The sequence below is a fragment of the Empidonax traillii genome, unplaced genomic scaffold (assembly GCF_003031625.1).
Source record: "Empidonax traillii isolate 1590-97213 ecotype Southwest subspecies unplaced genomic scaffold, ASM303162v1 scaffold158:size1480230, whole genome shotgun sequence".
In the NCBI taxonomy this organism is placed as follows: Eukaryota; Metazoa; Chordata; class Aves; order Passeriformes; family Tyrannidae; genus Empidonax; species Empidonax traillii.
This window is the reverse complement of record NW_020955351.1, coordinates 256,108-272,265: the sequence shown is the minus strand read 5'-3', so window position 1 is coordinate 272,265 and position 16,158 is coordinate 256,108. Positions and strand designations below refer to the sequence as shown.

At 42.6% G+C, this 16,158-nt stretch overlaps 1 protein-coding gene across 1 annotated transcript in view; it reads right to left on the bottom strand.

The window, feature by feature from the left end:
* AGBL1 (ATP/GTP binding protein like 1) overlaps positions 1 to 16,158 on the bottom strand; it is a 306,575-nt gene that overhangs the window by 248,069 nt on the left and 42,348 nt on the right. The window contains exons 2-4 of the mRNA XM_027884984.1: positions 3,900 to 3,963; positions 2,457 to 2,603; positions 1,760 to 1,891 (exon numbers count right to left, since the gene is read on the bottom strand). Coding sequence (XP_027740785.1) covers positions 1,760 to 1,891; positions 2,457 to 2,603; positions 3,900 to 3,963 — 343 coding nt within the window. The remainder of the gene's footprint in view (positions 1 to 1,759; positions 1,892 to 2,456; positions 2,604 to 3,899; positions 3,964 to 16,158) is intronic.

The following is a 16,158-nucleotide window of genomic DNA, read 5'->3' as shown; positions in this document are numbered from 1 at the left end:
TATGAAATGCAAGCGACCAAGGTGAAAGGATCAGTAATCAACAGCAGCCAGGAGAGCTGGCTGCCTGCCCATCGCTGGGTTTTGACTGTTTTGTGGATATCTCCCAGTGGTCATCAGAGAGCTGCCAGAGGGCCCATCATCTCTTCTCGTCCTACTGTGTCCCTGCCAAGCTGTCCTGTGATGGAAAGCTTTGCAAGGCTTGCCAGCTACATTCACACTTGCTTGTAATTCATTAGAGACAGGGTAGTGGACAAGGCTGTTCGAACTCATCCTGCCCCAGAGCAGGACATGGGTAGCCAGACACATCTGGTGATAGTGAAAGGAGCAACCCAGCGTGAAGAACTGGTTCATGAGATGAGACAAGGACTCATCCTTTCTGCTTTCGTACCTAAGCATTCTCAGAGTACAGTATGCTTCTGGATTTCCTATAGTTCCGCTCCATAAACATAATTTTTAAGGTTGGGAACATGTAATCCCCTAGTTTGGTACCACATAGACTTTCACCTAACTTCCCCTGCATCTTCCCAGCTGGGCCACAGAGCCCACAAAGCCAAAGCTAATCATGGAGGAGGAAGCACATCTGGAGAGTGCGGGAGGTGCCTGGAGAGTAACAGAGTTACTCCAGTAAAGGTGCAGAGCTGAGTTTATGGGGTCTGACATTAACAAAAAGGAGGCCAGGCTGCAGCATCCTTAAACCTCTGCAAAAACTGCAGCTGAACTGGAATGCAGGTGCACTGATGCATGGAGCAGGGAAGTGTGTAGATCATCCTTTGGGGTGGGAGGCAGCACAGGGTCACTGCGCAGCTGTGAAACCCAAATAAAGGCACATTTCATCATCTGGCCTTGGCTGCATTTTCAACCACGCTCAGCCTTTCAAATACTGCTTATCATGGGGAGAGGGGTTGAGTGTTGAGGTTTGGCTGCTTGCCTGGGAAAGCCCACTGCATGAAGCTAACTCCTGTACAGAGAGCAGGGACCTGCAGGGCAGGGCGCCAGGAGCCCTAAATCTCAGGGTGCATATGGCAGACTCGGACAGGATGGCCATCAAGAATTATCTGCTGGGTGAGGGATGTGGAGAAGGAGAGGAAAGGGTTAGAGTGAGCAAAGGGAAATTTGTGCTGACGAGCTCAGTGCTTCATGGCAGGGAAAGCCTGTATGAATCTCTAATGATCCCAGGAGAGGTACTAGAAATCCCATTGCTTGAATCATTTAACATGAGGGCATTGCCAACCAAGAAAAGCTGGTAGAGTGCACAGATGAGGGAATATTAGACAGAAGACCAGGATCTACTATCTGCTTCCTGGGGGACCTTGAATGTGTAACTGATTTTTCTCTCCCTCTGCTTCTCCACCCGTATTTTCCTTCCTCATGGAGCTGCTCTGAGGATCAATACAATCAACAATAGTGAGATATTTGGCTGTTATGGTAATGGGAACTGCATAGAAACTTAAGATACCCAAGTCTCAGAGCAAGAGAATTGACTGGTTTTTTTCCAGAATAGGAGATCATTGCCATGAATATTTTTCACCACAGCACTTTTATTTCCATAGTCCGTAGATGAAATGCACCGTGTACAGGCTGCATAGTCCCCTAGAGGAGCACCTTTTTCTATGGTTGTTCTGGCTTTTGTGCCTGATTCTGTACATTAACGGTGCATGCAGGTACCTTAACGGGAATAATGTTTCTTTGCATTGAAATTACTAAAGAAGAACTCTGGCAGTTGTCACACAGAGAAAAAGAGGAAAATCCTGGCACTCACCATTAGAAGCGCAAACTCGCAGGACCCAGAGGCAGTGGGTGAGGGGCAGGTGATGGTCCAGGTTTCTTCTTGTCAAGCTCAGTATTATATCAGTGGCTTCTGCCTTCTGCACTTTCAGGCCAAACTTCCTATCTGTGCAAAGCAAATAAGAATCAAACTGTTTTAGAAGCCTGGTCTTTGAAGCAGTGCTGATAAATGTATTTGCACCAAAACTTGCAACTCAAGATCTCATAACAAAGGCATTCAATTGTATCAATGAGTTAAACCAGCATTAAGCCACTGTAAACAGGAAAATATGGGATTACCTTGATCACCATATATGAACCATAGAATAGTTTGGGTTGAAAGGGACCTTTAAAGCCCACCTAGGCCAACCCTCTGCAATGAGTTGCACTAGAACAGGTGGCTCAGAGCCCTGTTCAACCTGACCTTGAATGTGTCCAGATATGGGGCACCCACCACCTCTCTGGGCGATCTGTGCCAGTGCCTCCCCACCTTCAGCATAAAAATATTTCTTCCTTATATCCTGTCTGAATCCATCCTCTTTCAGTTCGAACCCATTACTCCGTGCCCGATAGCAACAGGCCCTACTAAAAAGTCTGTCCCCGTCCTTCTTGTAAGCCCCCTTTAACTACTGGACAGCCACAGTAAGATCATCCTCAGTTTGAACCCCCCACCCAGGAAGCCCCAGCAGTACCTCGTTGGCCAACCCTGGCCAGCAGGCGCAGCAGGGGCAGGAGGGTGCTGTGGTCGGGGGGCTCGGTCCTGGCAGCAGTGGCGAGGGCCTGCAGCAACGCCTCACTGCCCCCTTTGCTGATCACATAGTGGATCCTCCGTCCAGTCCCTGGGGAAAAAAGGGAACAGACCGCTCAGAGCATCCCTTGCCTGAGCCACAGCTACCACAAACCCTCAGCACACGAAGTTCCCATGGCCTTTCAACAGTATTTTAGCGCTACAAACCCAAGGGCGTTTGCAGAATTGGCCGTGGATCTCAGGTGCCTCTGGCCTGGAGATATAGCTAATGCCTGCATGGTGGAACTATGTGCTCTGCTGCCTGTTACTACAACATTCATTGTCTTCCCAAACCCAGGTGATGCTGAAGTTTTTCACTGTGCATTAAAATGTGGCAGAGAGGAATAAGCAGAGACACCGACAGGTTTCAAAGGAGCAGAAGGCTCAGTGATCTTTTCTTAGATACTGGAAATTAAACAAGGAAAGGACTAAAGCTGCAATGGGCTTCTGCCAAATGAAAAGGAATCCTAGGGAAGCCGTGGAGACAGCTTTCAAATAAATCTGTGTCTCCAAAGAAACCACACTCCAATCATGTGAGCCCTACTGTGTTAACAAATATTGACCCATGGGAAATTTGGGCAGCAACTCCAGGCTTTGTGGTTGGAGGATATTCCTTGTTCAGCTCCTGGAGGGGGGCAGTGCCTCCTATCTCCATGTACACAATCCTTCCACCCAGCTGAGGAACAGGGCTGCAGGGCTCCAAAAGAGAGGCCCAGATGGACAGGCGATGCCTGTGGTGGAACTTCAAGCAATGAGGAACCCAGAAAGCTCCAGCACTCTCTGATGCAGCCCCCATAGCCTGGCAGCTTGGCTGGCTTGGGAGCCAGCAAATGTCATTTTTATGTGGAGGAAGGAAAAGAAACTTCATTAATTTTTTTTCAGTTCTTTTGCTAATTCACTTATTTTTTTTATGGGCCCTCGGCAAATTCAGTGACAGCTCTTCCCTGCAGGCCAAGGTGGAGGTGCTTTTTGGGGAGAGAGTTCATTACAGAGTCCCTGGGCTCTGGGAAGTCAGGCTCCTCTTCCTGTCTCACAGTCCCCCCTCCAATGGCAGTGGTGAACATTTCTAATGGTTGACTGACAGCGATTATGAAATACTTTGAAACCCATAGTCACCTTTTAACAACAACAACAAAAAATAATTGAAACTTTCTCTGGGTCTTTTTTTTCTTTAACTCACTGAATAAGCTCAGTTTTCCAAACATAGGAGTAGTGACTGCTGATCTAGACATATAATTCATATTTTGTTCAAGTTGCAAACACCTGGCCAAGTTTAATGCAGGACTGAATTGAGGACTCCTTTATCGCCACAGTCTACAGCCATTGTCCCAGACCTTTGTTTCCTTACCCAGAGACAGCAAGTCGGTGAGGACACTGAGAATATTCAGGATTACATCCCTGTCGCAGGAGCTCTGAAATAAAAGCACACCAAATTCAGGAATCAATTCAGAACAGTGAACTTCATGCTGCACAGGGCAGCAGTGCAGAGGCACTGAGATCCTTGTTTGGATACTGAGCACTTTTTGTGCCATCTGGCCAGTGAATTTGTGGAAACATATTGGTAACACATTTTAAAAGCCTCTGACAGATCATACTACACAATATTTAATACACAGTAGCATTTCTGTAGAATTTACATATAAATTCTAAATTAGAGCTCTCCTTTTTGGTTTGATCTGGGTATCTCAAAGTTGAGGAAATTCTGTATCACGTAGAAACGCTAAACGAGAGGTGGTTTTCCATGACAGCATCTCCTATTACTGGCAGTTGAAGAACAAAATGTTTAAATTACATTAATCCAATCTACGAGAAAATTCTCCTGTCTATGCAGCTACAACCATGTGGAAGCCTTGAATCTGGGGTGCAGAAAAATGCCCTAAATTTATTTTTAAACTAATAGAATTTAATTTTAAGACCGAGTAACAACCATACTTTTAACATCACACATTCTGCATTGGAGTCACTTTAAATTTTGCACTAGAGGAAATAAGATATACTGTACTTGAGGAGAAGGAAACACATGATATCAACAATTCATCTGTGTGATACATTAGACCCCTTCTTTAATCCTGCTCCAAACAGATTTCACTGCTGTGATTGAAGAATTAATCACCAGTCTGCATTGGTGCTTGAGGGATTTGGGTTAAGTTCTGGATATCATAATTTCTGAACAGATACAACACAGTACAAATTCCCAATGTAATAGAAAGCTTACATTTGTGTAGCCATGGTCCCAAAGAACCTCAGGATCGCATAAACTATAATAGAATAGCTTTACCTCCAATTAAATTATGACAGTAGGATAATATCTTAAAAATATATGGCTCCTATATTTCTGAATGTGGAACTGCTTCAGAAATTTAACCTACTGGTATTTATTCTGGATGTATGGGAACATTTTACCAGCCACATTGATTCAACCATTCTCTGACATATTTAACATTATGCAACTGAATAGTTAAGACAAGGAATTAAGAAGTAACATCTAGCAAAAAGAAACTCTAGAAAGAATATGAGGGAAATCTAATTCAGGTCTATAATAATGACTACTAATTCAAATGGACACTTTTTTTCCAGTGTATCCCTGAGAAAGTCACAGCATAAGCTGACATGGTGCTCAGGGTTGTGTAGCTAATTAGGAACCTCCTCCTTTGTTATAGCTGGGAACGGTATGCACTGAGTGAGACATAGGGATGAAGCAGAAAAATGGTCAGTCTTCAGTCAGAGCAGGTGACTGTCAGCCTGGAGAAAGAGATTCCCTTCTCTGTCACAGATGTCCTGTAGGATGCTCAGCAGCTCCCTTCAGCCAAACCTCCTTCTGTACTGGCAAACTGTATGTGCCATTTTCTGCACAAAATATCTACGTTAGTGCCGATGTTTCCTAGCTTCTGTGTCCTAAACACTGTGTGTACTCTTAGATTTCTTTTTTTTACCATAATTATTAAAAAACTCCAAATCTCTGAAAACCAGAAATCCCATCACACTGGTGTCAGTCAATTACCAGTGCTATCAAACTTAACACATATTTCATAGTGGCATAAGCAAGGAACAGGGACAAGAGTATCAGCAGGGGAGTGGGAGAAAAGAACAAGATGTGGTTGGGGAAGGAAGAAAGGAAGAAAGAGGAGTCAGGTGAGGATGAGAGATTGGAGCAAACACGCAGAGAATCACCTTCTGAAATGGGTACTAAGGGGAGGAGGGTCTGTGAGCTCTGCTGCATTTCTGAAGGCTCACCTTACTTTTGCTCTTATGCAAAATCCACAGGCAAAGTGCTTGTCTCATCCTCATCTCGGAGCTGGCTCACACCCAGAGCAAGCCCCTGCTGTTTCCATTCGTTATTAACTCAACAAGAAGAGATCTCTGCACTGAGCATAAAAGTTCAGCCCTTTTGTGATCTGTGTTGAAATCAAAAGGCTCGGTATTAGGATAGGATTACTGCTCCTTTCAGAGCCAAGACAAACAGAATATGTGGTTTTATTGAAATCCAGTAACTCTCAGTTCACCAAGTATTGCCACCCTCACCTTAGCCAAGTCCAAATTTGTGCTACTGGCTCAAGGGACCACAGAGTGAGTAAAGTCTGCAGCAGGGCCAGAGCAGCTCTGCATGCTGTTACTTTTAGGTAAGACACACAGTTTTAGTCCCACGTTAATCTTCCTAATTCATGCCTTTGTTCATTACTCCACAGTCCTGAACTAGCTCAGTTCTCCAAGAGCAAACAAAGAGCATTCAAAGCTCTTTTCTCAAGAGTTTCTTGGCATTTTTTAGCATAGGAACTAAATAGTCAGGGACAGGCTGTCAGGAGTGATGAGTATCCATCAAATTTACTGACTCCAGGAAGAGTTAATGTTTTCAGCACCTTTTCAAGTATCAGGATTGGCTAAATCAGACCGTCCTCTGGTTTTGTCTTGCTGCCTCTCAGTATCCCTTTCCTCTGTAGGTGGATGGATTACACATTAAGGTTTCAGTAATGAAGTCTTCATTGATTTATGCTCCTATTACACTGGGTTGTTTATTTTAACTGATTGGATTGTGGGTTCCTAAGCCATTAACACAAATAGTGATGACATAAGATATCCTCTGACTTTCCATGAGCTTTATCCAGGGACTCAGACGAACAAAGAACTTGAGGGGACATGAAACATCAACCTTTAAAATGTGAAAGTTAAAGCTGGGTTATACTGCCAAATATTTTACCTGAATATTTACTCTTGATATTTTAACATTAAAACTCTGTGTTAGTGCCTCATTGCTCCCCTTCCTCCAGTGCACTAGAGAGGGAGTTGGATGACTTGTGCATTGGCTGAAAAAGAGATAAAACAGTGAAACAGTGGATAAAACCCTAGTCCCATTACAAATTCTAATATATTTCCCACTAACTTTATTGGCACTACTGAATAATACAGAATATTGCAGAATAACACAGCTCCAATTTATAATAGCAAGACAACACAGAAAACAACAATCCTAAAGTTGCTATTGTCTCGCTAGATGCCTGCTGAAAAGAAACAGCTCAGATTTTGATTAATTACCTTGAGGTTTCCAAAGTCGTCAAAGATATTTGGACATTGAAATCTATTCAAATCGATTGTTTCAATTAATACACATACCAAACAGTTTGTGGATGAATTGCCAACAAATTCATTCATAAAAAATACTCAGTAAATCTTTTTGAACAGTAAGTACAAATGAGAAAATCACAACTTGTGCCTGATCTAAAAAAGATGAATAGAGTAATTTCTTTAATGCAAATTTCTTACCCTGCTCCGGTAAAAATAAACACATTACTTATTTTTATTGAAAGAGGTGTTTGATGGTTTAAGAACAAACTATAACCAAAGAGAGAAGTAAAATTCCTCTTGCTGAGTATTTTCCATTCCTGCCAGCACTTACGATTGTTACATACAGAATCTACACGAGCACGGACTAATGAAGATGCATTCCTTGTATATGGGTGGAACGAGAGCAGAGAAAAAGTTTCCAGAGGCTCAAATCAGATTACAAAACCACTGACCTCCTGCAGGATTTCATTTAAAGGATTTAAAGTTAAAGCCGAATTGTTACCTATTAACAACAACCTGTAGTTGCCTTTCACAGCTTGCAGCTGGACAAAGGCTAAAGTAACAAAAAAAATTACTTTAAATATCAAGCACGGCTGTGCTTTTTGGTCAGAGCCCATTATCTTGGCCTTCAGCAAAGCCTGCTGTCTTCCTCACCCATCTGAGAGTATTACAGGGCTGAGCTCAGATGCATTTAATCAGCTCCCAGCCGATAGCTCCTCTCTGAGCTTTTTTTCTGGGAACTAATCCCTGAAACACTGGGGTTAGCTTGGCTGGAGCTCCTCAGAGATAAACAGCAGGAGGATGGAGAAAGCCAGGAATAAAAAAAATACCCCAGCTCATAGTCACTGATATGTTACAGGCAGCAAGGGACTAGTCAGTGACATTGGGTTTGGAGGACAACAGCTCGATCCCAACATCCTTCTGACTGGCAGCTCGGGTTATTTCGCTGACCCATTATTACACAGGGAATAGCTCCTGTCTCCTTGTCCTGCTCCTGGGAACATGCCAAGACAAGCTGTTATTTACTCAAGACAAGATTATAAAATTGCAACTAAGCCACAGTAACAGGTAACCTCGTTTTGTCAGACAGAGAAGTCTCCGGGGATGTTTTCCACAAGACTCAAAGACCCCACAGTGGTGGGTGTTTTGTGTTCCAGCTGAAGTACAGCAGCCATCAGTGCTATTCCCCTGCTAGCACTGCCTTAAGACAAAGACTTCCCATAAACTCAGTCTTTTGGGCTTTTGTTTCTTTTGCCCAAAGGCAAGTATTTCTCCAAATGAGATAAACTACTCAGAGTGTTTGCTGTGAGTCTCAGCATTAATGCTGAAAAAAAGGAGAAAGAAATCAAACAGCATTAATTTGTGCAGTGTGATATTTACTAATAAATATTTTATTTGGGGGAAGAAATATAAAGCAGTTATTCCAATCACAAAAATAATGAATGCAAAATGAAAGAAGTCGCTCTTGCAAGACAATGCATAACATGATTTCTACCCATATACCTCTTAAATTAATTGTTGAATAGTCTCACAAAGCTGTGTGAATGCTTAGGAAAAAACAGAAACAAAAACAAACCCAAAAACCTCAGACCAGCCAAATAACAAAAAAAAAAAGGTCTGATTTTAAAGAACAGCTATTGCTGCACTGGGCTAAAAAACTTCCAGACCTGTTTGTTTAGGTCTTTTTTAGTGAGAGTAAGGAATAGGATGTCCAGTTCCAGGGTTTGTTTGTTTATTTGTTTGTTTATTTTTAAATAGCTTGTTTCTAAATAGGGAAGCAGGATTTGACATGTTCAAAATACATCCTCCTCCCTTCTCTTACCCTTAATAAATTTGCTCACACAAATAGCAGTCAGCAGCCCAACTGCCTGTGTAATGAGACTTGCATCTGCAAGTCAGATTTCTCACTCCCTGCACTCAAAAGCCTATTGAAGAGAAATTCTGGTGCAAAATTAATACTGGCTAAAATCAAGAGCAGGTTAGAGGATGAGCGGCATTAGTCCTCACTCTCCCTGGAGACCTCTAGAAAATATTGTGTAGCTAATTACTGTATTAATGCTTAAATCAGAGATTCCTCTGTCAGCGAGGTAAAGCTGCCCTACCAGCCCCAACTGCTGGGCACAGCCACTCACCGTTGGCATTATGGATTTGCCAGCTGGATATCTCCTTCCCACAGCTGACTTTCCAGCCTTACAATAACTGTGAAGCCAGGTTTGGTGCCTTATGTTCTGTGCTTTGTCAGAGTAAATTGCTTTTTCTAATTTAAGAGAAGCTAAAAATCCACACTTAAATAAGAGAGTAAAATACCCTGGAGAGTTTCTTGTCTGTGTGTTCCCATCCTCAGCCTCAATATTCAGCCAGCTAACCGTGATTTCTTCTTGTTGGAAAGTTATTATCTACAGTGTTTGGTACATGAAGGTTTAAAAAAATAATCATTATTTCTGAAGAGGGGAAAAAAAGGGTTCAGGGACCTCTGAAATATCAGTAGGCAACTGCAGAATAAGGGAGGATTCAAATTAAAGGGATTACAGCATAAATTTTGTTACAACTAAAAAACTTGTTAATAATACTGCCATCATCCAGCTTTAGACGGATCCCAAGAAGTTACAGTCAAGTTGCCCCTGCTCCCAAAATACACCTCCAAATGTCCTCAGCATCAGCACAGGTGACACCATCCTCCGTGGTAAACAGTAAGTGCATTTCTTTGTCCAAATCTGGATTTCCTCTGCTGAGGAGTCAGATAGGCCTGAGCAAGCCAGGAAACTCAGAGGAGACATGGAAGGAAACGGGGCTATTTAAAGACTCGGAGATGAAGACCTTGCTGCTCTGGGAGTGTCCTAAGTGACCTCTTTAATCCTGCAAGAAAGGCGTTCGCAGCTGTGGGGGATCACGTAGCCCTCAAACTGTACACTGGGCAGCCAAGGGACCTTCCAGGACAGGGCACGAGGCTCAGCAAGTTCTTTCTCCTGTTCCCAAGCCTTAGAGATGAGTCCCTCTCGCTGGACAGAGCCACCTATGTGAGGCCTGACCAGCACCCCACTGACCCAAGCACCACTCGTTTTCCTTCCTACTGATGCTTAACACCAAGCCAAGTTCTGTGCATCAGCCCAAAGCAGCAGCTGTGAGAATATAGCAAATACTCAATAAAAATGTCCTTCCCTCTGGCCTGTTGCAATCAGGTGGGTGGCTTTTTTCATCAGTTGCAATTACCTGAAGTTCTGTTTTTCTCTAATCCTTGTTTGCACTTGGGTGTGAAAACCTGCAACACTTTTTTTTCAACAACACACCAGATCACTTCTAGGGGCAATGATTCCAACCCTTCCCAATGGATGGCAGCTCATCCAGGTGACTGGGAAGGACCAGTGCCTCAAAGCAAACTTCTAAGTTGCATTGTACAAGGCTTTGTTCCTATTCACTGAGCTTCAGGACTTCTCAAAGGATAAAGGCTACACTCTGCAAGACTGAACTGCTTCAAGGCAGAGATGGGCAAATTCCAAACTTACATCTGAATGTCTTCAAAACACTGAAGGTGTTGAGATGTAACAGCTTGGCTTGAGCTGATCTCTAGCCAAAATAACTTGGTGAATAACATGGTGGAAATCATCTGTGCCAAGGAATCTTACTATATTTAATGCAATAAATTGCACTAACATAACACCTTTCATCAGAGGATCACAGATTTCTTCACAAATATTAATTAACACCTGCCCCACTGCATCCCTCATCAAGAAGATCAGATTAATTGTCCCCTACTTTCCTGGTGGGAAATATCACCCTGTGGTGGGAAGTTCACTTAGTCAATATCTAAGAAGATGGGTGGCAAAGCCTGCATAGCTATTACAACAAAGTGAAGCAGAGACAGTGTGCACAGAAGGACTGTGGCTTTCAATCACACAGTTCCATTTACTTGTGCGGGGTTCAAAAATTTCCTTCCCTGAGATCAGTCTTCTCCTCCCAACTCCCCAGGAGCAAGTGCAGTGGAATAAAACTATCTGCTGCATGGAATTCTGATGCCAAACTGGAAGAAAAAAGGGCTACTCCCCACCAGTGGGTCATAGCCCTGTTTGCAAAGAGATTCATCATTGCGCCAAGGGGTGAGGGAGGTACAACATTTGATTAATCCATACAGGAATTAGGAAGCACATAGACCATGATCTCATCCTTTTCCAAAGAATATTTTACCTGATGTGTCAGAAAGACTTGAAGGTGTTTCACCCAACTTCAGAGCAAGGTAGTTCATGTCAGTGCCACGCCATTACTGTGTCACTCTGATAAAATATATTCACATCCAGACATCTGCAGGAATTATGCCCTGACAGACTGCAGTATCTTGGATACTGTTGGCAAAGTAGACTGCTTTTTTTCTCTCTTTCTTTTTTCATGCCTAAGTTCTATGTTCTCAAAGAAAAGCTTGTCCTTGTTCAGAAGTTCCTCCTGATACAAAGTTCCTTTGTGTCACTTGCTCCTCTCACTAATGCATCTCTAATAGAGCAATTACTTTATTATGCAGAACCGGTGGTAAAACACATTATTATATAACCCTCAAATGCTTCTGTCAAATTGAAAATGTTAAAAGAATGAGGAAACTTTGAGATAAATCAAAACACGTGATACTCAGCAAAAGGCTTTTAGACTTTCTTTTAAATATTTCTAATGTTCTTTCTGTAATTTCTACTGCAGATAAATTCTCCCAGGTTTCATCTCTTATTTCACAATAACTTACCTATGGCACCTAAAGATTTTGTCTGGATTTAACATTATATTATTCACTTTTTTTCTCTTTTTAATCTATTTTTATTTTAATGCCAGGATTATCCTACCATATGCCTTTCACACACTCATAATAAGTTTCTGTAAGGCATTAACTACTCTTGCACAATGATCTCTATATGCATGCTAGCACCTACTGTTTATTGCTGTTTCTTGATTTATTCCTATATTTTATATTACTTTTCCTGTTACAGAACTATTTTAAAATATTAATGTTTCATTCAAATGCCACTCTGTTACAGCTACTTAACACAAGTGCCTCCCAAACTTAATAGGGAGGAATATGTTTTTTTCTGTTCAGCTTGTTCTGTTCCAGTAACAATGAAAGAGCGGCATAAAACATGCTACTATCTTTTTTTTGGTGAGATTTGATGGGTGCCAGTCCAGAGAACACACTGTCTTTCAAAGAAGAGGCACATTTGGGGATTGACAAAGTTTTTTACAAGCAATGGCATTTGTCAAAGTACAAGTGTGTCTGGAGATACTTGGAAAATTTCCAGATGTACTCGCTCCTTAATAAAACCAGATTTTTGAATACTGTAGCAGATGTGAGAAATGCATAGCCAAAATGAAGGTGCTGCTATCCTTGCCTTCTCTGGGATGTTCCTGCTTGGACCACATGAGAAAGCCCAAGAGTCCTGTTGTCTATTCTCAGTCTGCCCTGGCACTTGCCTAGAGTGGTGCTGTGGTAAGTCCAGGCTTCTCTCTGCATTCGAGTGAAAACACTCCCACTTGCTGCACATTAGCCTGACATTGACAGGCTGAAGATAAGGATCACTGTAAGGTACATTCTGGTTTAGAAAAACACCAGTCACTTCTCTTGCCAAGACAAGTGTCCTTATGTGTCAATCTACCCCACTTTCAAAAGTGCTTTCTGGAACAGCCACGCAAATGCCTTTAATCAATCACATTTAATAATGTTGATTGAGGTATGGGCAGTGGAGACAAACTGCTAATAACTATTGTTAGTCACAGCTTATTTTCTTCAGAGATGGAACCTGAAAGTGAAAATGATGAACCTATTTTTCCCCGTCCAGTCTAAGTGAAAAATCAAACAACAAACGAAACTCGGCATCCATAATGAACAGCAAACTGTGTTTTGAAATTCTAATGATTTAAAGTAATATCGCTAGTAATGTAAAGCAGAACATCTGTTTAACTGCATTGCTGAGACCCATCTGTCTAGATTTAAACGGTAATCTCTTAAAAGCAAAGCCCTCAGTTCACTGAAAAGGTTGCCAAGTTTTTAAGAGGTATGACAGGGGTATGTGGTTTTCTATCCAGAAGGTAGCAAAGCCTTTTATCTTCTTTAACTTTAGTCTGCACCCCATGCAAGACACCCAGCAGCAAGCCAATGCCATTATGCTAAAGACAGGCATTTTTGGGGCTCTATTCAGCCCTTGTTACTTCAGTTCACAAGCTCAGAAGCACTTGCAAACTAAGTGTTGGTCAGTCATTCTAAAAGGCATTCTATTAGTTCATTAATGAGCACACTACTGCGTTTGTGCTCCAGGAAAACATGACATTTAAAAATACGAGCTCACAGTCCTCTCAGGGGCTACTGAGCCAAGATCTGAGCTTATGTAGACCAGGGACACTGCAAAGTGAAAGGTGGATGAGAGCTCTTACTCCTGCTGGTGCCTTTCTCTGTGCAGCAAGACTGTGTTGCTTCTGCAGGAGAGCAAACTTTGGCATTTTGGGTCTCCACAGGTGTTTGAGCAGCACTGCCCCAGCCCATCCTGTCCCACAGGAGGCAAGGAGCACAGTGTCCCCTGATGTGCTGTCCTCTATACACTGTTTAACTTCACTCTGCTGAGACCCCCCGGTGGAGTTCACCAGACCAAACTTCATGGGCTGTCCCTCCTGAGACAGAGAATGGGCTGAATAAGCATGGCAGACGACTATTGTGAAAAGAGTGGACCTTTGGCAGGAGCCACATATTGATTGCTCTGTTGCTGGCACTGCAATGGGGAGGGACCTCCAATTTCTGCATAGACCCACATGTGTCCCACTGAGATCTGAGCAAATGCAGTTTTGGTGTCACAGTGGGCTGACCTCTCAGAGAAAGGTGAGTTCTTCAGTGAGCAATATGTCATATTCTACCTCTGAGGCCAGCATGGAGAGATCACCAAAAAGTTTTTGTTGTGTCATATTTTATTTAAGCATGTTTCCAAGGAGACCTGTTGGTGTAATAGTGCCCTACTGGCTTTGTAGGACATAGCAGGGGACCTCAGCTAGGAAGATTTCCAACTGTTTGATCACCCAGCCATGAAGACCTTTTGGACCTTTAGACCAGAGTTTGCAGTCAGTGAGGTACAGCTGCTGCTGTGAGAGCTTTTGAAACAAGCTGCTAATAAGCATGGTTTTCATCTCAGAGAAAAGTCATTTTAATGCATCTCTGCACCCAGCTGTCCCCTTGAAATCCCTGTGCATCGTGGGGAGATCAAATGACCTTAGCCATACTGGAGGAGAAATTGTCAAAGAAAACAGAGCCAGGCACTCTTTCTCATTTTTCATCTCCAGCTCTCTCCCACCCCTTGCAGAACTTTAACATGGAGCAAGAGGCCTCTCAAATGAAGGAGATTTTCCCAAAGAGAAGGTCAGATAAACCAGGACAGTAATGCTGCTTTCCCCTGGCCACTCCAGAAACTGTCTCCATATGGATGGTGCTGGTCTATTCCTGGAAAAATGGAGGGTCAAAAGAGGCAGTTCAGATTGTTTCTCTGACTTCATCAGATTAGCATTTTAATCATAGGGAAAGGTCAGGTGGTCCATTCTCCCTCCTCCCTTCCTTTGAAGTGAGACAGGTGGGCATTCACCATGCCAAGCAAACTGCTTATGGGAGAATCTCTCTCTCCCTGTCAATCTCCTGCTTGCCAGGTTAATCCTGAGTAAAATGGAGGGCCAACTACACCTTCACTGTAAATCCACTGCTTTGGCCTTTCAGCAGGAATCCCACAGAACTCACAGAGGATGGCAGAGGACAACAGGCATTGCTCTGGTTTCACCCACGCTGCATGAGTGTCATCTGCTCAGCAACCAAGCTGTTCCACCCTTTGATTTGGGAAACAATGTGTGCTAAGATTCCCTTTGCCCTAACTTGACAGATAAACCTTATCTCCATCTACTGTCCAAATTAGGAAAGCTGGAGGCACAGTCATTAAATGAGTTTGATGGAGTTTGCAACAGTCCTGAAATAAAGCCCAGGACTCCTGCCTTATCCGTCAATACAGCATCACTCTCTCCTTTGAAAGCAAGGGAATAGGTAGCAGAGAATGCAGTGAGCAGATGGTCCTAGGGGAGAAGAGTCTGTCTCAGTTTACTACAGGGATCAAATTCCCACTGGGCCCAGTGGGAAGCCTCTGCCTGTAAATTACACCAGAAATTAATGTGCATAAAAGGTTTCTCAGAAGTTGATGGCAGTAAAACACAATGCTTTGGTGCTTCCATGTCAGAAAAAAAATGCGTGTTTCAGTTTCAAAGCATCTCTTGTTAAAAGGCAGAAAAAAAGCACCAAGATTTCATTGGTAGAGTAGTTATTTCTCCCACAGGACTTCTGTGTTAGAATTACTCAATTTTCTAATAAGAATCATCATGAAAGCTTTGCTGTTCTCATTAATTCCACCTCAACCTACAGCACCTTTTGAAAATAAGGCTGTGTTCTTCCAGAAGAACAGACCATGATGAGAAAAAACCCATCCTTGTTCTCCAAACTGCTTAAGGGAAGGAGGTTTAGCTTTGCCCATGGAATTTCTTATCAAGCAGATGTTGTTCTATTAATCAATAGCTGGTCTAAAGCATTATTTCTCTGTTTTGTAGCTTTGTAGTGCCTGTGGGCAGAAGAATCTCTACTATGTTATCTTTGTCCTCTCTAGAAGACATCTTGTGAAATCAATGATGAAGTCTTGATTTCTCAGACCTTGATTTCTGAGACCTTGATTTCTGTGTAGTGTGGTAGGTCACCACTCAGTAAAACAAAAGTCACACCAGCACACAGATCAAAAGGAAATACTAAGTCACAGAAATGAATGTGCTGTGTCTCCATCAACCTCTGGAGGAGAATGACCAGACTTCCCTTTATTTGAAGAGGTGTTCTTAATCTAATTAGACTTTTCTTCCCAAAACTGTGCTAAGGTAAATTGTTTTCCCTGCACAAAAAGGAAAAAAAAATTATCCAGTTTCTGGAGACTTGAATCTCTACCCAAAGAATGCCCCTAGACTATACTTAGGTCATCTTCTCATATAGATGAAACAACCAGGGGAAAAAAACATGAGAT